Here is a 24,627-nt window from a genome sequence, read left to right as displayed (position 1 = left end):
GAGCAAAAAGCAGACGCACACACAGTCAGCAAAGATCATCTGATAGGCAAAGACTTATTTTCCTGTGGTAACTTCACCACACGCCTGAGCCGTCAGGGTAGTCCTCTCTAACACCAGCTGAATGGGTCCCACCAGCAGTGGGCACAACTTAACTCCTGACTGCGCTACACAGGACTCGAGCCTCTGCTTGCAAACTTCTTCAACATACTAATGACCGGTGCCCATTCTCCTCCTTGGTCTCAGCCCAAAGAATGAAGCTTTAAGGAACTGTATTTAGCCAAACCAGCCCATACACTGCTACTCATGCACGACAGCACTCTAAATGAACACTCTCCTACCACGACCCAGATGGCTTTCTCCCTGGATGTTCTCCACAGTATTTTTCTTCAGAGCATAAAGGATGCTGAAATCAGAAGACTCAACCGCATCCAGTGAAGATTTACATTTTAACTTCTGTAAAACTTCAGCAGGTTTACTTAAAGGACAGAATCACTACCTTCACATAAACACAAGCCGTTTCCGTTGCTGATGTGACCTGATGTAACTAGGGTTACCACAGACTTTGCTCGGCCTCTAAAGCTCACAGGATCAAAACCAGTTTTTCCATAAATTAGTGATTTTCACCAGGAAATGGGTGGTAAAATAAATGTTTCAAACAGAAAAGAAGTGTGAACCCATAACTCTAACCAAGGAGTCAAAAATCAAGATCTGTTCCCAAATTCAGTGATAAATAAATATATCTTATTTAAGAAATACTCTTTTAAATGGACATGCCGATTTTGTTTACTAAAAATCTGTGCTATTTGGGCTGTAAGCATAGAGAATTTCAGCGTAGTGGTTGTGAGATACTGAACAAAGGACTGCAGCTAAGCGTGGCTGAATTTGATAGACATCTAGATAAAAAAAAAACAAAAAAGGATGAAAGAAATGTGCAAACACTGACCCAGGGCTTTGGAGGCCTTTTGTTGGGTTGTGACTGTTTAATAAAGATAGAAAAAATATCTGCCACCAGTCACAACAACAAAAAATATCATCAGCGTCAGCAAAGGATTAAGGATAGCCAAATCAAGAATGCAGGCAGCCCATTGTGCTAGTATCAAAATGTGATAAAACCCACATGTGCTTGTACACCAGCACATGCGCTGCGTGCTGCCACGCGAGTAGCCATACAATGACCATTTCAGAAATTATATATATGTAGCATAAGTGTGTTTCAAAATCTTCCTGAAAAGATCATTTATTTACACAACAACCTTGGATGGCTTTGAGTGCACTGGCCAGTGGACCTCACTGCAAGCTTTTCTCAAACTTCGTCAAGTGTGTATTTAACCTGTTGCCATCCAGTTTGGAATCAGCTTTGATCTAGCATTATAAATAGCAAAAAGACACAGCTCCTTGAATTGCCAGTCCTAGCTCCCACTGAAATCAAAGGATTGGGTTCAAAGCATGCCCCAGAGTGTGGTAAACTTCTCACAGGAAATGGATATGCAAGAGCAAATGCTGACGGCTGTGGAACGTACAAAGCAGAGCAATATTTTAGGTCTTGATCCTCAGTTAAAATTCATCCTTACAAAGTACTGCAGTGGGGTTACACAGCAGAATTGGGTTCCTTGTAATTACTCTGGATAGGATCATGAATGAAAAAATGTACTCTTCAGAGATGTGTCATTAGCTTCCAGAGATAGCTTTACATTTCCTCCTCAGCAGCTGACACAAATGTATACACCAGTTGTGTTCATGGACTCTCAGGCAATGGCATATTCATAAGCACAATTCTTCACAATTAGCTTATTAAATCAAACCTGGAGACAAGATGTGATCAATACACTCGATACATGGTACATTTCGTAAGAGTCCTGGGTTCAGAGTCATCATGTCTGCTCTGACCTAAAAACATATTAAACAAAAGGATGCATAACACTGAATTCCTAACCCAAAAACGTGCAATTCCTCATCTTGACTTTGCATGATCAACATTTTTTCACTGGGACTTACTGTATCTACCCTGTGCATGATGCCCATTCATTATCACATCTCATGGCTCAAAAAACCTTTTGTATGTTCCCTTTTGTATTATTTTTGGCTGCAGGGAGGAAGAGGTGGGGACCTGTCTGGGAAACAGGAAGCAGGAGGAAGGAGGGGAATGTGTTGTAGAATAAGGGCAGAACAAAAAAGAATAAAAGAGCATTTATGCAATTTCTAAATGATAATAAACATATAGGACCAAAGGCTGCCTCCAGCCATGCAGGGAGCAGCAGGCTGTTTGGCTGAAGTTTAAAGTTTAATGTGAGCACAGCAACTGTCCAAGCACATTTACAAAAAGCCATTTGCTGCTTTTTTCTTTGAGTTGGTTTTTTAAAAATCATTTGGGCAATTTGTTATCTTACAAGAGCAAGAAGATTCATGTGCTCCCGTGATAAATATGCCAGTCTGGGCAAGGAAAAGAGAAGACAACAGACTGGAGTTTCACCGCTGCACTGAGAGAAAAAACAGACTAGCAACAAAGCGATGGGAAGCACAACCGGATTCTCAGCTGGGGTAAATCAGCACACAGCAGCCCTGATTTCATGGTTCCTGTTTACATCAGCTGAGGACCTTGCCAACACTCAAACTCCATGAAATTCTGCTCTTAACTAGCACCATTTAACTCTGTGGCTTACGTGAAGTAGAATTTGACATGTTCTTTGAGGGCTGGAGATGGTTATTTTGTATTACAAATCTTGTCTACTTTATTAGGAACAATGTGACCCACATGGAAAAATGGGAAGAATTTAAAAACAACACTGACTTCAGACATCCCGATACTTGGATTTGTTTCCTTTTTCTTTTTTTTTTCTTAATTTGGTCAGTCTATATAGAAATATTCACAAACTGGTCCCTGCCACTTCTAAGCCAGAGTTTTTATCATCTATGCATAGGAACAACAGCCTCTGCACTTGAACGTCCCACTGCGGGTAAACTTGCCTCTTACTCAAAGCCAGTTGCCCTCCAAAGGATGCTCCTACATCCAACAGTGTTTTTCCATTACTTTTCTTTTCTACACTGCTCTGCCAAGGTGCTTGTTCCAAAACTCCAGCCACCGGGGATTCTGATCAGCCTCAAATCTCACAGGCAGTGCACTTGGGCTGCTCTGCACCCTGATAAAAGCAGCACAGTCCTCTTTGAGAGCAGTTTGCTAGAGCACTTTGGTAAAGCGCCTGCCGGTATTGGCCCAACTGCTCAGCAGCATCTGAGGAGACCTGTATCTCCAAACTGCATTAGATCAAACGAAGAGGAGATCCAGCAGGGCCTTTTGTGGGTATCATTAGCAACTCAAGGCGCACTGTCAGAACTGTATGAGGCACTGCTCGTTCTTTATGAAAGGATCACGAGATCAACCTCATGTCAGCACAGTTTCCAGCAGGCTGTACAGCTACCAGCTGCAGTATGGCACAGGAAGCTGGGAGATCCCATTAGGAGCCCTGCAACTTCTTGACTTGAGAAAGACAGGTCAGATCACCAGCTGCTCAGAGGCAGCACACCTCTGTGAGCCAGTTTACACAACCACGGCTCGCGCGCTGGCTCGCTTCCTTTGGTCTGTTGACTGTGGACACCCACCCAGTTGTTATGGATTTTAATATGCTGCAATATGAAAGTGCTATTTCAGGACAAAGTTATTTATAGCAAAGCAGCCAGAAAATAGCCTAGAGGGAATGCAATGTCTTGGTATTCCTGGAAGATCGATGACTTCCCAGCATCTAAGCAGCCACCATCGTTAATTCAAGATGTTTCTGCATACAATACTGTGTTTTGTTAGAGGAGCTATATGATAAGCCATCATGATGTGCCTTCATAGAAATGCCTTCTTACGAGTACCTGCAGACACCCAGGTCTGCAGAGACCACAATGCAGGAAGACCCAAAGGATGGTACTTGGTTACTCTAGGCAGTCTGGAGAAAAGCAGAGGCTGGGCGCTGTGATGAAACAGAAGCCAGGAGAAGGCCTACTCTTCTGAAGGAGGTGGAGGACAGGACAGGATCTGTCCGAGCCTTGCGCAGAAACCTGTCCGACTCCAGGACCGGAGAGAGGCTTTTCTTTTCAGCCTCTCTTAGCCTGCAAACACCCTCTCCTTCCCTTGTTTCTTTATCTCCTTTTCTTGCATCTCCTCAGCAACACTCTTTACTTGGCAAGGCAAGTCACTGTCCCTTTTCATACTCTCTCTTAAACCTTCTGTTTCTTCAGGCAAAATACCCATGGAAACATATTAGAGAATACTGTCCTGAGACCCTGCCTCAACTTTATGTTGGCACCTTTCCCCCTAAAATTAATTGGGAAGGTTCCCAAATTAATTCCAGGTACGTCACTGAACGCACCACTCAGCACCTCCTTGCAGAGTTGGTACCAGACGAAGGCATCTCTCTGCTGGCAAGGCTTTTAGCATCACTTCTGCCTGCACCCACACTGCTGAGAGGCTCTCTGGGAGGCCTTTGGCTTTCCAGCCCCATTCCCAAGTATCCTCCCTGAGCAAACCAAATGAAACTCAACACTGCATCTTTCCCTGAGATGAAAAGGCCCAAATGATGATAGTGGGAATGGGAAGATTTCACATTCATGGCACTACAGCCTTACCCATTGAACCGCCATAGACAGCTCCAGCCCAACATGCACTGAAGGGAGCTGTGGTCCCTCACCAGTCTCCAGAGAGGAAACAAACAAAACCCACTTACCAACAAGGAAAAGAGGAAACATATTGTACTCACTATAATCCCAACAGTGGACATGTGACCTGGCAGATTTCCAACTCAGACATTTAAAAAAATGTAGTTGGTTTACCTTAAGTGTCCTATTTTCCCCTATTTCCCTTTTCCACTGTATTTAAGCCTATATAGTATCTCCCGAGATAAGCCTGCCTTTGTAGGTTGGCTGTATACCACTTCTTCCCTCTATTGTCTTTCTGAGTTGGGATGGAAGTCTGCAATGTCACAGCTTGGAAGACCATGTCAGGCTCTCTTGGCTTGGTTTGTGGGAAGAGGAAAAGCAGGAACTGAGGAAGGACAGGCTCTCCCGCTGCAGGAGGGGCATCCTCTTCCTCATGGTACAACCAGTCCTCCCTGGCATTTTGTTTATCATCGATACTTCTTAAATAAAGCTGTTTTTAGTAGCCCCCAAAGGCAGAGTCTGTTGCCAGCTATCATCATCCCAAACACTTCAGACTTCTGTCACCATGCTTTGGTACAATCCCTGCAATAGCTAAACACAAACATTATGTTCCCCCAAGTACAAAATATAGCTTTCAGGAGCTGCAATTTTATTTTCGTTATAAACATACAAAGGTAACCTTTGTGCTGGGCAAGGAGGAGCCATGTGGGAGACCACAGGCTGAGCCTCTGCTTCGCAGGGAACATTCCTGGGAGCACTTTGCTTCGCCTCCAGCCGACTCTGCTTCCCAAGCGGCTGCACTTCCCAAGCAGCTGTGCTTCCCAAGCAGTTGCATGATATCAGAACTGAAGCGAGAGCCAAAATGCCTTGTGGTGGCTGGGGCTGCTGGAGGGATCTGCTTCAGACCCAGCAGTCCAGGAAGTGGGACTCAGAAAAAGGGAGAGAAATGCACTCAGACCGTGCTGCTTTAGCTACAGCTGGCACTGTTGGTAGCCTACACATTCAGGACAGAGTCTTCCAGGCATGAGTCGTGACTTGGTTGCCACCCTGGGCCCCTGTCACAGCTCTTCTGAACACGTCTCCACCATCTCCAGAGCAAGGTTCGGGGGGTTTCCTCCATTTCAAATCTCTCTAATCCTTCCCTGCTCTGCAGATTTCCCATTACTACCCTACACCAAGCTTGTGACACCTGTCAAAGAAGCATGATGTCAAATTGCCCCTGCAAGCCCCTAAATGCCCCTAGGCATTTCAGGCCTCTTGTCAAGACTGCTAATGTGGCCCTTCCCCATCACAAGTAATGATGCATTCCTGGAAGCAAAAACTGCATTAAAAGTCTTCTTTACATGCAAGCTAAGAGCTTTCTTTGCCTCATACCATTTTTACTCATAAATATAATATCAAGGTGATCGTGTTCTTCTCAGACTACTCAGAGTGTTCTGTAAGTAAAACCTGCAATTGGCAATTTATCAGATGGAAAAATAAAAGCCACATTTGGTTTCTCCCTACACTTAAAAATGACCACGTGCAGCCTCTGAAGCACACCGATCTTTTTAACAAGGTCAGGAATATCAGCCAGGAGGTGCGGGGGAACAAAACCACCCTGCACATGTTTTTCTTTCTATGCTGCTTTCTTACCAGTTTTGCTCACTTTCTAAGCAAAAAGGAAACCTCTCCTGTTCCCGTCACCCTGTGTTTATCCAAATTCCAGCAGCCAGCGGCTGCTCCTCCAGGCACTCTCCAAGGGCAAACAACTGGATCTCCCTGCAACACATATTTAAACTTGAGACTCATCCAGCTCTGAGTTGGAGTGAGAGCAGAAATGATAGAGGCAGCGTATGGTGGGACACCATGAAATCTTTTGAAAGCGCTGCTCCTGCAGGCTTAGACAAAAAGCACAACACACCCTTCGCCTAATGAAAGGACTGGAAAATGCACTTCAGAAGGCACAGCCTTAGGAGTCAGAATAAATCCTCCCAAATGTCCCTGGTGACAAAGCAGCCCAATTTGATCAATACAGCAGCATTATTAACACTGCGCTACCTTACACGAGGAGAGTCATATGTTCTTGCCTCTGCTGAGCATGGGGGAAGGGGTGCAAACTCCTACTGCAATTCACAGGGGAGATGTCTCTCTCAAAATCATTAAGATTGCACAAAGAATCTCTTGCCCATTTCCATGCAAGCTGCTTTTTTCAGGAGAGCTCTGCTTCATTAGTATTGATCAAGCTCATGTGGAACCCCAGAAATAGTATGTGCTTTATGGTTTTCTCAACAAGGAATTTTGGTTTTAATGACTTTAACATCCCCATCATCAGGCTTTATTTTCTGCAGCCATGAAGACTGTTTACTTTGGGGGCTGAGTACAGACACATAAATGTAGGTGGTTAACAACAGAAGGAAGGACTTTATGATTAGCAAATTTTGTAAAATGATTATGAGGATTAGGGGTTAAGTGCATTTGGATTCAAGCAGAAGTAATGGTAGTAAAAGGGTATATATCTCTGCTGCTCCCGAGGCCCAGCCAGAGTCATGGCCTTTCTGTGTTTGCCTCTTGACAAACACCGTTACAGACAATCCTGGTGAGCAATTTGGGAATCGGCAGGAGAATGGAAGGGGAAGAAACGCAAGTCCTAGCTGATCACCTGTTTAACTATGGCCAGCAAAGGTGAGAGTTCTGTAAAAACTAGGTCCTGTGTGTGCATCGTGACGAGCCTGAAGAAGGTTACAGAGGTACCGCCCTCATGCCTGGTGACTAAGTGTGGGAGAAAACACAGCAGAGAAGCTAAAGCCCAAGTGGCCTTTAGCCACTGATGGCACAGGAGGAAGGACTGACTGTAATAATAAACACAAGACCAGCAAATGGCCTTTTAAAACCAGGAGCAAGACCTTCTTATGCCCAGAGAGAGGTGTGCCATCCGTTGCTGGAAAGAAAAAACACCACAGAAATGCTGCACTGGCACCAGCCACCTTTCTCTAGCACTCAGCTCAGATAACACATTAAAAACAGGGAAAATGACAGACTCGCTCCTCCTCCACAGGGAAGAAATCCTAACACAAATCCCCTTTGCCGCCTCTCCACCAAAACCCACCGAGACTATCTGCAGCCCCTGCAGAGAGGGAGGTGAAATGGTAAGTTTGAGCACATCAGGCCACCTCCATGCTGTGCCTCATAAGCGTTTGTCACTAGATAAGCGTGGTGTTTCTCCAGAGCTGCTGGCACAAAGTCCTCTCAGAAAGGGATGCCTGTAAAAGTGTCTAGACAGACTAAAATTAAAAAGAACAAATTATATGACACTGCCCACTGTCTGCAAACCAGGGCCAGATTCTCAGGGGGAGGAGTAAATCACTAACTCCGTGATCATAGCTAGTGGAGTCATCCTAATTTACACTAAGCAAGGCCCAGAAAAATATTCCTGTTGAGTTTGCAGCCAAAAATTCCTCCACTAGACCACATTCCACCAGTTAAACTGCCAGGGAAGACAATTGCAGAAGGAATTTAATTAAAATGGAGATCAGGGAGTTGGTATCCTTTTCAAGCTCTCCACTTCCTCTTCAACAACTGAGCGCTTGGGGGTCCCAGTTTCCTAGCCTGTAAAATGGGCACGCTGAAGCTTCCCTGCTCTCTAAGGGCAATGGCTGTGAAGCATCTTACCTGTTCAAAGCCCAACCATCAAATCAGACAGACATCTGAACACTCTAAACCTCTGGGTCTCGGATGAAAGGATATGTATTTTTCTCTGCTGAAACAGCTCTGTCATTGCTCTTGGAAAATCGAGCTTCAAAAAAGCAACTTGCAAATTTTGCTTCCAAGGCTGTAGGTGTCAGATCTGACTCGCTGGGATACAGCTGAGGATTTCTGCTGCTTCACACTTCACAAACTTGCTGCCACAGTCCCTGGTACTGAAATAGAGGTAGGTACAGAGAGTACTGCTTTCCCACCACTTCCTCATTCATATTTTATTTCTGAACTTGAACTTTTGTACTGATTAAAATCTGGATGGACAGTGAATTTTCTGCATACCCCTCTATTTCCAGTAAGTCATTAGATAGAAGAATACACCCAGGATGTAGACCAGGGCAGTCACACCATCAAGTCATAAGGATGGTGCCACGTGGTGCCTCTCTGTAGCAGGTCCTTTCTTTGCTTTCACTCCTTAATTTCTGTTCAAACATTTGGGCTCTCTACATGCTCGTCTGCAGGACCATTAGCAACAGCACATGGTTTAGGACCTGTCTCTTTACAGTCCTCACATTCCACACAAAAACTGCTTATGGATACCTACACCTCAAGAGCTCCTGAATAAAGTGGAGAAAGTCAGCAGTTCCTCTGAGAAGTTCTCATGGAGGCAGAACCAGGCAAAAACCAGCAGAATCCTGCTGCCCACAGCCAGCTGTGCACCTCACGGCTGTTTGGCAAGGCCCCACTGTTCTGTTATAACCCCAGCAGACCCTGTATGAGGCGAGCAGAATTCCTCCTGCACAGGAAGGAAAGGGAATCACCCATCTTCTGAAACACAGGAATGTATTTATTTGCCATATGAGCAGCCCAGACTGACTCAAAGGAGCAGAGACGGTTAAAAACAGAACAGAAGACAATCACAGCAGGAAGGTCAAGAGCCCACCAAGCAAACCAAAGAGCGCCTTGCAGCCCAGAGCAGCTAACACTTCCCCAGCTCAGGCAGCTTCCTTTGCCTTTTGCTAGCAGCTTCGGCAAATCCTTCTTTAAGGCAGTGGGACCAAGGTGGCAGGGAGCCACCTTGCTCAAGGCCACCACAGCCACCCACCCCAGTGGTTGGCGGCAGAGGGGGGGACCTCCTGAGGGATGGTAGTGGGACCCCACCGCTGCCCCCATAGCATTTTGGGTAGGCCTGCTTCCTACCCATGTTGGAGCAGTTCCCTTGGCTGAAGAGAAGGGCAGAGCTGTGCGGGGTGGGCCCCAAAATTCAAGGAGACTTCACCCTTTAACAATGATCCTGGTTAAACACCCACCTCGCATCCATCAACCACAAAACCAGTGGTTTTCAACTAACTAACCAACCAGCATATAAATACTGTTTCCTGAACAAAGGGCATCAGCTCACAGCAGTCTTGCTTTTCCCAATACTAATACCACCACACAATTTTCAACCCCATAATTGTATTTGTATTTTTAGGCTCTTCAAAATGCTGAGATCTTCCATGACTTGCTGTCAATAGCCAACACTTAGAACCAGCTACCATCAAATCAAGTCACCAGCACCGATTTGACTTCATCCCATTTAAAGTATGATCTGTTTCATTAAACAAACAAACAAACGAACAAAAATTTGGCATCAAACTTTTTGTTTCTGTTTACTCTGATGGATCGCAGCCCTCCCCATAAAAACATGTTTAATAAAAACAAATCAGAAAACTAAGGAAACTGATTAAAAGCTTTCATGGTGAAGAAAAGCAGGGAAAAAGGCTTAAGTAGGAAATGCTAACATTTTTTGTGATGCCAGCAGAGAGAAGCAGTATATAAAGGAAACCATGCAGGGGCAGGAAATCAATCCTTGAGATTGAATTTGGAAAAATAGAAATTAATGCATTTATGGAAGAAACAGCAACACAACATGTACACTCAATACAAGGCAGAGATCCAGTAAGGCTGAAAAAGCGACCTAAACCAGATAAAACCAATATAGCTTCGAGGACACATTCTCAGCATCTGATATACAGGAAAATTGGAAGGAACACAGAGATGGAAAGTATGACAAAATTGAAAGAGACATGCACATTTATTACTATTTATCACACCTATTCCTCCGTCAGTGTTATAATCTCCAGTCAATGAGCAGGGGTCTCATTTCACGTTTAGATAAAAATCCTTGAAAGAGTTAATATAGATAAAGATGGGGAAAGTGTCACGGACTGTGCAGCTATGAACAGGGTGAACCCAACAAAGCAATGGACTTGCTCATGGAGAGGAGAAAAAATATGGGAGGGGAAGGAATTAGACTCGGGTAGGAGAGAGAACAGCCTGTAAGATACTCCTCGGGCGAACTGCCTGTTAGATATATAGTTTAGTGGTGGACTTGGCAGTCCTGGGGTAACAGTTGGACTTGATGATCTTAAAGGTCTTTTCCAACCCAGTTGATTGTATGATTGAACATTCCTCGAGAGAACAGCCTGTTAGATATTCCTCCCCTAAATTAGGTTTTAGCACACACTTCCAAGAAAAGCCAGGCCTCACACCAGGTGGATTTCAAATGAGACTGGAAAGCGCCCGTAAGGCACCTGGGCAGAAGGATTTAATGATGTAACAATGGTAATTTCCAAGCTTATTTGTTTCTGAACCAGACTGCTTATATACATGGTTTATTGTTGCTGGATGAAGGCAGTGACCAAATATGCCTTTTTACCATGTGTACCCTGCTCCTGAACCTGATCTGCCTTCAAAACTAGCCAACAAGACCCCTTTGCTGAAAACCAGGTGTTCCCTGAACCTTCTCTAACCTTAGAGGCCAACCTATAGTAGAATGTGGCCCCACACGCTCGACATGACATGACATGACATGACATGCCATGACATGGACTCGCTTTTGAGGAAGCCAGCACCTCCACAAACCTGGTATCTCCTCTCAGATCCATTTCTAACCTGACACACAGCACACGTGTGATGGATTCTCAAAATGAAACGTGCCTGGCTGCCCATATGTGCAGATGCAGGGACCCTTCATGATTCACATTTACACTAGAGCTTTTTGACATCATTACAGCAAAAAGGTCTAAGAGGACTTACTTACAGAAGTGGATTTTAAGGTCAAAAAGGGCCATTCTGATAATTTGGTCTAACCCCTGGACAACAGAGCCCACTGAACTACACAAAGGGCTCCTTTAGACACTCATTTACACCCACTTTCAGGTTGGTTTTTACTGCTGGATATGAAAGCTGGAGGGTAAATCAGAATGGGATTCTTCCCATGCACTAAGACTTTTCAGAAACCTCTATGATCTGTCTTCATTTCACAGAGGGGAATTACTATCCTGGGGGAAGCAATGCCCACACCAGACATCATCCCACCTTGCACTGTTGCGGAGAGCACATTTAGCGCTTAGAAACATCTCCACATTCCCTCCTACCCCCACATTTTCTTCATTTGAAAAACCAACAAAAACAAATCATGCTACATCTTTGTTTTATAAGGGCAGCTCAGGACCTCCCACTCTTTCATGGAAAGAAAATGTCTTTCCGGTACAGTTTCCATTATTTATTAGCTGAAGGTGGGGGGAGAAATGTTATTTATAGGATGCCTAAGGCCACGCTCACTATAAACCAGAAATAAGTCAATATAGCTGGAGCACAACTTAGTGGCCTATTGTGCAACATTTTAAAAAATGGACTCTGTCATTATGGCACTTGAGAATATCCCTTCCCCCCAACACCAGTGGAGATACATTTATGAGAGCCATCGAGCAGCAATACTGTTTTAATCAAACCATTAAAATGGGTGGGCTGTTTTCTGCCCACATCCTGATATTTATTCCACATCCTGACAAAATCTGGGGTGTGTATAGACCATTCTCCTGCAAGGTGTCAAGTGACTTTGTAGACACGGGGCCAGTGTAAATCCACATATCGCTACTGTGACTTTGGCAGACCTGCATCAGTTTGCATCAGCCCAGGATCTGACTCACTGACTGATCCGAAACCCCCAATGCAGTGTGGGTACTATTCTTCGTATTTACAAAGACAAAAAGCACTAAGAACTGAATGTCAAAGGTTTCCTTGACCTTCACCACTTAAAGAAATGGAAAGGAGACAGAAATTCCCATGGTGGGAGACAGTCCCACCACAGTGACCAGAGATACAGCTTGCTCAAACAAAACACTGCCTGAATTACAAGGCCTTGCATCTGGTATAGCACTCACTGCACGAAGATAATCCGTATGAGGCAGTCGCAGTGAGGAGTCGTCTTCCATCTAAGGCATGCACTCAGTGTCCAGCTTGACAAGCACTCAAGACTGGGAAGATGAGTACTCAGCATTTTCTATAAGTCACATGTGCTGGGGGTATTTGGGAGGAAGAAATCACCCACACCTTGCTTCCCTTGCTCCCCCTCAAATGTGTGCTTCAAAGACCTGTAACACAAATTTCTCATGCCAGAAAAAGAAATCCCAATGCAGCCTTCGTAGGGCTCTGTGCACCTACTGTTAATTCTTCTCAGCCCTGAGGAACTATTCTGGGAAGTCATTCATTTACCAAGACCTACACACCAGAAAGTAACTCTGCACTGGCATTCTTCTGTCCTTCCTCAAACAACTGGGACTTATTCGTGTTTTAAACAAACCACCAAAGCTCAGCTAGGCAGGCTCAGTAAAGAGTTTTGGATAGCCCAAACCTCATTTGCCAGCATCCAAGAACAATTAATAAAAGAGTCACCCTTGGAAAACACAAAACTGTCTTGTGTGAGCAGGAATCAGGTGCTGCCTGAAGAGAGATCATGAGCTTGGTGGCCAACTCAGAAGTACAGCGTGGTGCTATGGGACCAGGCTATTCTGGAGGCACACAACTAAGCAGAGCAAGGCCCCTGCATTACCTTCTTTAACCCCCAAACCACCCCAGCTCCTGAGGCACTGATTGAAGCAAATATCATCATCCAGAGAATCACTGGAGACAGAGATTCCAGCCTATGTCTCGAAGGTTTGATCCTGTAATCAATGGAAGAAACAGTCAAGCTCCTCCTGACCTTAACTGTACAATCAAACACCCAAGACCCATTCCCTCTAGGAAAAAACTCACAGATAAAATCAGGCCCTTCCATTTTCAAATGCAGTACACAACAATCTTTCTTTTCACTTTAAAAACACAGGAGAGCTAAGGAATATGCTGATAAGAAAAGTCTAAACTGTTTTCCTGTGGTAGACACTAGGAAATTACCCCAGGTGACATCCACTTACCCTGAAATTCTCAAACCTGCAAGAGAAGCTCCTTGTAAACTCTCTGACTGGGTCATGTCAGCACTTAACAGCAGTCTGCCTCTTCTTCCAAGATACTGGAGACCTCCAAAACTCTAAATGCTTCCTTCCTCCAGTCTGATGAGACAGAAACACCCCTTACTCTGTTTGACTGCAACTCCTACTGCTCTTTCACAGCTTTCTTAAAGCCCCAACTCTCAGAGGCTTCTGTTACATCACAACCACTTTCTCAGCGTCAAAACCAAGCTCCTGGTTTCCTCAATTGTGCAGGAAAGCCTACAATATGACTTTACACTATCCTGAAAGATCAGAAACTAAAAACAAACAGAAGGAACATGCACCTTCCTAAGAACCTGATTGATTCAGCAACCTTCAGACGTTCACAACCACTCTGAGGTGCTGGCACAGCTTATGAACAGCTGGGGATGGACTGCGACACCACCAGAGTGAACTGGCACAGCAGCGTCAGATGGAGACAGAAAAGAGCTATTTTGCCCAAACTGGCTGTCTTCTCAAATCAGTCAGCCCAGTGTCCTTCGCTTCTCCTTTATTATTTTAAAATGCAGACAAATTTAAAAATAAAAGCCAGAGACACCAAAGTTCACCCCGATCTGATCTAGTCACTAACGAGGGAGGTTTTTTTTCCCTGGCACTGATTTTCCATTAAGCAGCAAATGCAGCCTCTCCGCTGTCCACGTGTCGGAAACAAAGCCACTTCTGGCCTGATGCTTTCCATATGAAACACCAGCTCCCATCTTCCTTCTTTCCTCTCCCTTCCTCCTTTCCATACTTTATTACTCACATGGCAGCTGTAGTAGCTTGCAGATGAGTGGAATGTTTTCTTCAGAGCAGCATAAATTTTCCAGGCTGACAGGGGAGGCCAAAAGAGAGAAAAGCAAAAAACAACCCCCAAACCAGGATTATTTTGGATTTTTCACCAGCTAGAAGCAGGGAGCAGGCTCTGCGGGCTGGCACCCTTCAAACTACTGTGCAGCCACAGGAAAAGAACAAAGCCCCTAAAGGAGTCACCTCACCCTGCCCCCAGGGATGCGGGGCACCTCAGAGCCAATGATAAGCCAGAGGTGTCAAGGGAGGGTGAGTGCATGAGAGCACTGACTCCTCACCCACAAACCAGCACATCATCTCACCAGCAGCAGCTGAGCAGAGGACAGAGGAGTGACCAGCAGTTGTAAGAAGCTGAGGAAAACATGTGATTGCACCGCTCTTGTGCATCTCAGGCACGAACATGCCTTGCCAGATCCTTGCCCAGAGGGAGGGAGAGCAGGCACCCACATTAAGAGGCCAGAAGTAGCCACGCATTGCTTACAGCATCATGTACAGTGGTGGCTGCAGTTCTCAAAAGAGGCAAGAGAGTCACAGAGTGCAGAGAGTCTGGATACCTTTTACTAGCCAAAGCGCTAGAAGCTGGGAAAAAATTAATCATGTTTTAGGAGTGCAAGCCCTGAAATGGAAGGCTAAAATGGACAACAAAGCCAAAAATGTTAGCCAGACGAAGTCTCTCACATGGAAAATAGGGACAGCCCCTCAGGAAAACGAGAAAGTATAATTGGCTGAAACATTTCTACCAAACATTCTCCAAAAAAATTCCATTTTTGTCTAAAGTGTTTTATTGGAATATATTGGTTTGGGGGCCATCACATCATCACTGAAATTTCACACAGCCAAGATGTAATCTGGAATGGCAGACCTCAATCAAGCAAAGTAGCAACTCAAATCTGGGTCTCTAACACCACACCTAAGCACTGTGATGTGGCCAGTGTCCGTTTTGGGTGTAAAAAAGCAAGCAGACAGGAGCACCTCTCACCCCTTCCACTCTTCCACCCACTGAAGATTTTTCACCATGGCCTTTGCTCGCTGGAACCTTTGTTTTCCATCCAGCCCTGGTGGAGAATAAAGGCAGGCGATTAAAGGCAGTCCCCTACTTCACCCTCACCAGCACAAAGCAGTTCAGCACAATGCTGATTCCCCTCCAGGGCTGGAGTGAAGACAAGTCAGCAGAAATTGCAAATGTTTATAAACCCAAGAACGTTCCTTATGCTTGAAAGTGAACTTTGCCCACTCGAGAGTCAGGATTAAAACCAAATGCCTAATGGCAAAGTAGCCTATTAGTAGTGAAAGCATTTTGTAAATCTAATTTACTTGTCATACCACATGCATTTTTCCTCACCACTCAATCCAAACAAACGTTTTCACTTTGATTTCCAGTTGCTTCAGTTGCACGGGAAGAATGCTGCAGCATGAGAGCTGCAAAGGCAGCAGGTGGGCAAGACAATCCTGTCCAGAAAACACAGACCCTGTTTGCAGGGCTTTTTTAATTATATAGATGGAGACACTTCCACTGATTGCAGTTTCTGTCAGAACATGTTGGTTTACAAAGGTCCATCACGGTCAAATGTCAAACCTATGTCAGCATCCCTTTAAAACTGACCTTGGGAGGCTGCAGATTTAAGGGCAGGATTTGTAAATCAGGACACTAATTGGAATGTCTCAGAAGAGCTTCTCACAAGCCAGTGTCCTTCTCCTTTGCATCCTTCCCCATCCATCACACTGTCACCCAAGCTTGCCTCTGTCACTGCCTACTTCTCTATCCCTTGCAGAGTAGGAGCTGCTGACCCCCACATATGATTTAAACCCCAGCTTTGCACTCGGGTCCAAAATGCTGGGAAATAATCAAGAGGATTAGGACATGTGAGACATGGTCTATAAGTACCATGTTCAAAACCATTACGACACTTAAGTAAGTATGCACACTGGACCTTCAGCAAGCATCAATACGCAGTCTGTGCGTAAATGACTCAGACTCTTCAGTGTATGTTATAAAGTATACCACAGGCATCTTAATAGTTCTCTAAACAATAACACACGTAATGAATACACAGCTAGTTGCACTAAGTGGAAATGCTCTGGATGGGAAAGGATCCTTCACATGGAAGAACAGGGAGAAGATGAGTGCCTGCTTTAAAAGGATTTAAGAGCATCAGAGCAACTTAATGTATCAGAGCTGATACATTAGAAATTTTAAACAAAAAAAACCCCAAACAGACCCATGCCTCCTACACCCAACTCCAAGACTTATCAAAAACCTAGAGAAGGGATCAAATGAGCGCTATGCACAAGTTGACTCAAAGACAACCCAGCCCTCCGGGAAGGGGGATTTAAGCTTACCTTTGAGATCCTAATTTCCATTCTCCAGCGAGGCAAAGCCGCACCCGCCGAGGGCTCCCTCACAGGAGCTGTCCTGCGCTTTCAGCTCCCGCCGCCTGGTGCGGCAGGAGTTGGGCCGCAGCTCCCGAGGGGCTGGCTGCAAGCCCTCCGGCCCCAGCCGCTGTGCCTGAGCACCATGCATCCGTAACACGAACCCTGGCAGCAGCCCTATGAGAACGGAAGAGCTGCCAACTCATCTTGTAACCAAAGAAGTTGGGTGTCCTGATTAAATCCAAGATGTCTAACTACCTTTGAACATAAAGGCTGAAACAAGTTCTTCCAAGAAGGGACATGAAACACAATGCCTGCTCTCACAGCCAGCCTAACAACCTGAACAGCCAGGCAACCTCCCTTGGCAGCTGCTGCCAGAGCAGGGATGGCAAATACAGCCTGGTGAATGCAGCCTTACACGAGCTTTTCCTGATGTCCATACCTAGCTGTACTGCCAGCTCTCAAAACGCCACAATAGTGGCATTTTATTTATGCTGCTGGAATCAAATAAGTGATGGAAATCATAGGGGTTTTGAGAATAGAAGACAATAAAACAAACCTTCAGTGGCTCAGAAGCAAGGAAAAGAAAAAGAACATCAAATTAAAAAATAATTTGTGACTTCAAAGACAATCTCAGTGTCTTGAGAACCAGGCACATGATTTTTTAACTTGAAGTAACAATGCTGGGAAGGAGATACAGCCAAGAGAGCACAAAACTCAGACACTCAAGACACGTGTAGCGCCCATCAAGGCTGAAGCCCATGGAAGAAACTAGGACGGTCTCAAATACAACAGCACCAAACTGGGAAATATACCTGCGTAACATCTGTACTCCAAACCTGTTCTCTACCCAGGAAGATTTGGGAGGGAGACTCGTTCCCTGGCAAGTTTGTTTTGTCTGTTTGTTACAGAACCAGCTGAACCCTGCAGTTCAAGTGAATCCAGATTCACTGGGACCAAGGCAGAAGTACCCATAATACAAAGAGGACCTGCAGGAAGAAATCTAGCAATTTTGATGGGTGATTCCTGCAACTTGAGCCTGAAAGATACCACCAAAATGGCACTCCCAACCCCTGGGTGTTGCTGGGAGTTTGGAAGTGGTGGGGGCACTGTGGATAAATACATAAGAGAATGGGCGTGAGGCACTTGAGGGTCCAGGGAAACAGACAGGGAAGTAAGAGGGACTCAGCGCCATTCCTGAAAACACTTTTATTAACTCTCCAGAATTCCAGTTTACCATCTAAGAGGAAAACTGGCACCAATTACAATACCTGCGAATAACTTTTGAGTGTGGTGATCAATAGCCTACAAATTTTCTTTCCCTCTGTGGAAGGTGACAAACTTGACAGGAGATGGTGTACTATTACCCCACTACTTAATGTACTGAACACCAATGCTGCTCAGCCAGTGAGTAAGATTCCTTTGTTTTATAAAGACAATTGCAATCAAGGTTCACATGCAGCTAAAGAGTCAAACAGAAGCAGCTTCTTTCTCACTTCCCTATAACATGTTTCCCAGCGCAGAATGGAGAAGCAACACACTGATGTTTCTCAGTGGGCAGTCATTTCACAAGGCCTCAAACAAGACAGTATCCATTTGCTTCCACCCTGGAGAGCTTAAGTTTGAAATTACTGCCTGGAACTGAAGACCTTCTGCCATTTCCACATGGCACTATCACACTGCAGACTAGCTATATATCACGATTTTTACACAACCTCTCTAACCTATGCATTGCCTATTCAATAGGACATACAGAAACATGTAGGGGAGGGGAGGTTTAAGCATCCCAAACATATAAAATATTTTCTAGTTGAGTACCCACATTATGATTGTGCATTGCATAAAGATGTTTACCCCATTTCAAAATCACTTGACACAAGTCATAATCAGCTATTTTAAGACCTGTAATGTGGATTGTGGGGCTCTACACTTTCATAACGCCAAGACATAATCACTTATAACAACAGATTCTGTAATTAAGGAATCGTGAAACAATAGAGACAGCAGTTTCAAGTTCGTTTTTCCTCTCTTTCTCCATCTCATTCTGTACAGTGACTGGAGCATGCTTTCAGCACAGGGAGCAAGCAGAGAGCCTGCAGGTATAAATGGACCTGCGTTCAGAGTCTGAAATACACTGCACTACACATGTGGCTGTTCTTGGAAGTCAACCATTTCTGCAAGTTATTCTCAAGAGGCATGATGTACTACAAGCACTTAAGAAATGTGTTACACTGTGACTGGAACCAAGATGAAATAGCAATATTAAAAGAGATGGTTTAGTTTATGTAGTGGCCAACTATGCCATTAAACTCAAACAATGGGGATGATGAGGAGGCAGGAATGTTCTTCAGTGTGATTTATTCCTTTCCAGTAGCAGTGGAAATTTTTCCTACAGGCCTGAAAATGACCCTGTCTGCCAACACGAAGCCAGCATTAAGATGTAAGAGTTCTGCTAGATTAGTCACCTCAGGATACTCTGCTCTCACGCAGCACAGGGATCTCAAAGCCCTTTGCCAGAATGGGTCAAAAGCCCTGCAAAGACCATGCCTTAGCATCCTTGTTGTTGGTCACTTCAGAAAGAGGGAAACTGAGGCTTGAAGAATTGATTAAAAGTATGTAAAGAAGGCTCTACGTCAGAGTCGAGAGTGAAACAAAGGCTTCCTTGATCCTATGCTTTGCAGGAAATGTGCATCTTCCTTGGAAGGGTAATTGTTTACTGCAGCTGAGAGCAGCTGGGTCAGCCAAGGCAAAAGGAAATGTTACTGGGCAATGGCTATCAGGAAAACAATATAATGCCATTTCCACTTCTGCCAGCCAGTGTGACCTGTTCTGCCCGATGACACACATGGGAAAGGCTGGCTCCTTGAGAAGCAGCCAGGGTTTGGCACCTAAGCCCTGCGGATTTCATACACCTGCATCAGCTATACACATGGTGACCCTGTGCGTCTACCCGCTCTTTTGTGCTCCTGTGCTCTCACATTATGGCAATTGCCATACTAGAGGCTGCCCTATGGCCCCCATAGAATATGAAGAGAGGCTCAAAATGTCTCCTGATAAGACCTTTTCTCCATACAAGGACAATGAGTCCACAGTCCTCCAAGAAGCCTATGGAGAATAGGGATGGTTTGAAAGGAACAGACATGCCTGACTACAAAAGATGCCTTCTGCACACTGATCTTTTAATTACCCTCCAAATGACATTGTGAAATCCAAGCAGGAAGAACAGAATGAAGCCCCATGTCCATCCCTTCCCAATTGTCAGCCCTGCTCCCCACTCTTTACAGCCTGGCACACTGAGAGTGGGACCACGTGCAGCTGCACAGGCTACGCTCCTCACAGTCGCCTCCCCCAAAAACAGCCTCCTACCCACTTCCTTCCTCTGCAGAGTAACAAGGCGCTCTTCAGCCTCGTGCTGTCTCCCAGCAGTCTGGTTCCAATCTTGGGGATGCCACATCAGACAGCTAACCCTGAGCAACGGCATATGTGGCCAGAGGTCCTCCCGCTGCACCACAGCAGACACGCAGGTGCTGAAATCTCCCCCTACCCTGGTCCTAATCTGCAGTCAGCTCAAAGGGACAGAGAGCAACAAGGACTGTTCAATCAGAGCCAGCATGAAGCACCAGGCAGAAACACACAGATCCTGAGATACCAACCAGCTGACGTACAGCAAACGCCTCATTTTCCAATGCACAGAGCCCACCTCTTCCTTTAATCTCTCGGTGCTGTGGCAGCTCAACACTGCTGGAAAGCTAAGCAAAGACTAAACAAAGTTCTCTGTCTCCTGATGAAGTTGTGCTATGAATTACTCATTAGATCCTGACCTTCCCACTCCAAGACAAAATCCTACTGACCTCAAAGTGTTTTGCCTGAGGGAGTACACCCAAGGCTGACATAGTGAAGTTAAGCTTTTGCTGCCTAAAAAACAAGCCCTCCCTTCCCAACATGTGTTTTAAAATAAGGCGAAATACATCATGGATTCAATTCCAGCTTCCAGCTTCCACTTCAGGTATTTTCACTTTCACAATGTAAACTATGTTCAGGGTGCAGCGAGGGGGTTTTTGTTTGTTTTTTCCTCCTAAAAAAGAAACCTACACAGGAGATGACAATCTCTTCCTACACAAAATCTGTTTGTTTTGTTCATATTGCTGGGTTGCTCTCATTCAACTCCAATGCTAATTGTCAAAAGCAGAGATACCAAACTTGCTCACATTTCTCTTGCAGTGGGAAGGAAAAAAGGCAGAGATCAGCTGACTGCATGCAAGCATTTAGCAACCTGCCTGAGCTGTCAGTGCCCTCCGTGAGCGACGGGTGTTTCACAATCGGAAATATGAGAAACTGCCTCAGCTGTGTAGTCCTCAGCCAGCAGCTCCAAAAGCGTGGTCCAGACTCAGGAGGAAAGGAAGACAAGACTGTATAATAACTTTCACCCCAAGGCATGCTCTGATTTTCAGTGGGGCAAGTGCATCTTTTATGGTGCCACAGTAGATGCCATTTCTAGGAGCAGAAACTGGCATGGACTAACCTCTCCACATCAAGCACTAGAAGCTGCTAATCACAAAGAAACTGGAGCTTACAATGTGACAAGGAAGCCTGCTCCTGACCCACACAAATACTTCCCCCTTTTTAAGAGATTGAAGCAATCTCCCGGGGTGCTGCTTTGCTGCTGGGAGAAACACTGCTCTGGAGCCTCTGTGGAGCTTGGGTATGCTTCATGGGAGCAGAGGCAAGACCCATTCAAGTGCTTTCACTCAGAATTAAAGCTGTCGCTTCCCAATTCTGATGCTTCCCGCAGGGATCAGTCACTGCCCTGTCAGCTTTCTTCCCCGGGGTCTCAACTGCAGCCTGACAGTTTAAAGGGATACCTTTAGAAATACACACACATTCCTTGTCCCAAAGTTGCTACGGTTTGCCTAGAATAAATAAATCTCTAAGACCTGGCTACATTTGCAAGTGATTCAGAAGAATGAAATTGGGGTCTCTGTGTCAGTGGGTCTGCCAAGCCTGTGTGACAGCATGCACTGTACAGCCAGCTTCAGCGGCTCCCACCACCAATACACTGGTTTTGCTACCCACTGCTTGCAAGGAGAGTCCAGGCAGCAACAGGGGAATAAAAACAAACTGTAAATACAGGATGTATTATGAAACATCAGGCACCGGTTGCAGGATTTGAGGGGAAATGAGGGGAAATGTAATAAATTATTTTCAACTTCTCTTTTCAAGTATATGTGAAGAATCAGCGGGGTTTAAGCAGGAAAGTGTGAGTTTAAATTTCACAATAGTAACAGTGGGCTTGGGTAGGTACATTGTACTGTAAAAAACAAACTGCTGCTCTTCCACACATAAAAGAAGGCAGCAGGAGACAGAGTATCACACACGGTACTGCCTAAAGCATGCTGGCTGTGTCAACAGATTATCTCGCTTTGGACTGTCTGGACTGTTACTAATATGCAACTGAATATGCAACCAATCCAACAATAACAATGCTTTATTTTTTTAAATGAAATTATATTAACCTCTTCTGTTTAATTAGCACGTTAAAAATATAAAAGCAAAGCAGATGTGACCATCATGGATGTGCAAGCTGAATATTAATAACAAAAAGCATCTCCTCCCCCTTGGAGGATAAAGCAAAGTTGGATCAGTCATTTTGCAAATTAAATCCTGAAAGTGTTCGCACTGTAGCTGTCAATAAACCTCTGGTGTGTTTACATGTACACACACAAAGCTGAAGCCAAAACAATTTTACTAGGGTAAACCTTTAGAGATGCAGCCCCAGTCCAGCAGGATGACAATGCTACAGCCAAGTGCTCCCCTGCAGCCCTACTGTCCACATTTCTCCCCACACACACTTCTAAGGAAAAATTAAACGAACATCCCAAGCTGTCGCTTACTGGACACCCAACACACGCTACCCTCATGCTAGCCAAGACTAAGGTGAACGCTGGCAAGATGAAATCCGGTGGCTCGTTATTCTTATACCGACAGCGGCACGGGTCCGTGCGCTGCATTAGCACCACATGTCATCCCAACCACACTCCACTATTCCTATCCACCACGGGATTTTTTTCAGTTTTAAAGAGACACTAGTTTCCAGGATTTCACCTGGTATATTACCTCTGCCAGAAAATCACAGCAAGAAACAGGATTCACAACATCCTGCCATAAAAAGGAATCCTGCTTTTCCTTTTCCCTCAGTATCCTAGCTGGTAACTATTCATAGATCTATGCATTTGGGCTCACAGTTCATTTTATACAACTCTTTTCCTTGTAACCTACTCTTCTCCTTGGTTTTATTTATTCACACCACCAGTCATCCTTTTAATGCATTCATAACGCTTGCTTTCCATCTTTATCCTAATTCTGTCTGCATATGAACCCTACAGTGCCTCAAAACACACTGGTTTACTGGAACCAGCCTAAGGCGTTATTGTTTTAAGATGCAGCAAGAAGTGTGTGTTTCTGCCCACCTTCTAAACCAAAAAGGAATAAAAAAGAATGAAAGATAAGTCACCTCCCTAGTTACAGAATTTAGCCTAAAAGCTTTTGCTAGTGCTTTCACACACCTGCCCACCCTCCATCTCTGTTTTAAGCTACGATTTTTATTGACATACACTAATTACCTGAAAATAAGAATGATCTATTCCTTTTCCACCAGCTGCCAGATGTCAGCACTGGCTGGAAGTGATCAGCCTTGTTTAAAAGAACAAAAACAACAACAACAAAAAGATCTAAGCTCAAAAATAAAATGAAAACACGCTAAAAACAAAAGCCTAAAGAATGCCACCGGATCTCAGGTGCTGCCGGGTGTGCTCGGAAAGGACTGAAGGCAGACAGATATGAATGGACTGCTCAGTTTGTCATGGCAAAAAAAATTACACAGATTTAAAGATCTACCCACGCAGAAAAAAACACAAAAAGAACCACCAAAAAAACCCCCAACCCTGAATCAAAGAACAAAAATAAAGTCATAAACGCAGCCCCAATGCATCGACTGTCTGCGCTTAAGAGATTTACAGGAGTAATTTAAATGATTCACCTGCTGCCAGTTTTCCTCCAAGGATGGCAAAGCTGAGAAGTAGCCGGTGTCGTGGACAAGCTGGAGTTCCTGGAATATACTATAACTAGCCAAGACATCCATGCTGCTGCTGAGCAAGACCCTCTCTTTCTGCTTTTGTGTGTGTTTGTTTGCTCGGGTGGGGGGGTTGTTTTTGATCATAAAAAAAAAAAGGAGGAGGAAAATCAACCAATGATAGATCCAGCGTCCCTTTGGCTTTGTTTTGTTTCAGCCACACTTTAAAAAAAAAAAAAGAGAGAGAGAGGAGAGAGAATCAGCGCGGAGGGACGGCGAGGGCCGGGGGCCGGGCCGAGGAGAACGAGCGGCGCCGGCGCGCACCGAGCACCCCGCGGCCGCCGCACCGGGGCACGTCCCCGCCGCCGCGCACCGCGGCCATGCGCGATGGCGACCGCCCTCCCCGCCCCCTCCCCTCTTTATTTTCGGGAGATCACGTTCCCCCCTCCCCGTTCTCCTCTCACCCTCCCTCGGCAAACCCGGCCCGGCCCCCCCTCCGCCGTCGCCGCCGCTGCCGCCTCACGGCCGCCTCACGGCCGACCCGCCTCCGCCCCCCCCCCCCGTCGCGCAGCCGCGCGGCCCACTCAGGCAGCGCGTGACCATGTAGGGTAAACGGCGGGGCGGGAGGGGCGGGCCCGCGGCGCGCCTGAAGTCGCTGTGGACCAATGGAGTCGCCGCTCAGGGCGCGGGGGGCGGTGCCGCGGGTGGCAGGAGGCGGCGCTGATTGGTCTGCAGCGCGGCGCCCGCCTCCTGCCCGCGGCGCGCGAG

The 24,627-nt window shown here is 45.6% G+C and overlaps 1 protein-coding gene across 3 annotated transcripts in view; it reads right to left on the bottom strand.

Moving 5' to 3' along the window:
- Positions 1 to 24,251, bottom strand: part of KLF7 (Kruppel like factor 7) — a 64,222-nt gene extending 39,971 nt beyond the window's left edge. The window contains exon 1 of one of the 3 annotated variants that reach the window (XM_030487095.1): positions 23,827 to 24,251. In XM_030487095.1, the coding sequence (XP_030342955.1) occupies positions 23,827 to 24,006 (180 nt within the window). In that variant the 5' untranslated portion in view covers positions 24,007 to 24,251. Of the gene's footprint in view, positions 1 to 16,760; positions 17,387 to 23,826 lie in introns of those variants that run through there. The other 2 variants (XM_030487097.1, XM_030487096.1) reach the window with 2 other exon arrangements.
- Positions 24,252 to 24,627: the final 376 nt, after the last annotated feature.

Source organism: Strigops habroptila, chromosome 5 (assembly GCF_004027225.2).
Source record: "Strigops habroptila isolate Jane chromosome 5, bStrHab1.2.pri, whole genome shotgun sequence".
Classification (NCBI taxonomy): Eukaryota; Metazoa; Chordata; class Aves; order Psittaciformes; family Psittacidae; genus Strigops; species Strigops habroptila.
Note: the sequence above shows the minus strand (reverse complement) of the source record. Positions and strands in the feature narration are given on the sequence as shown.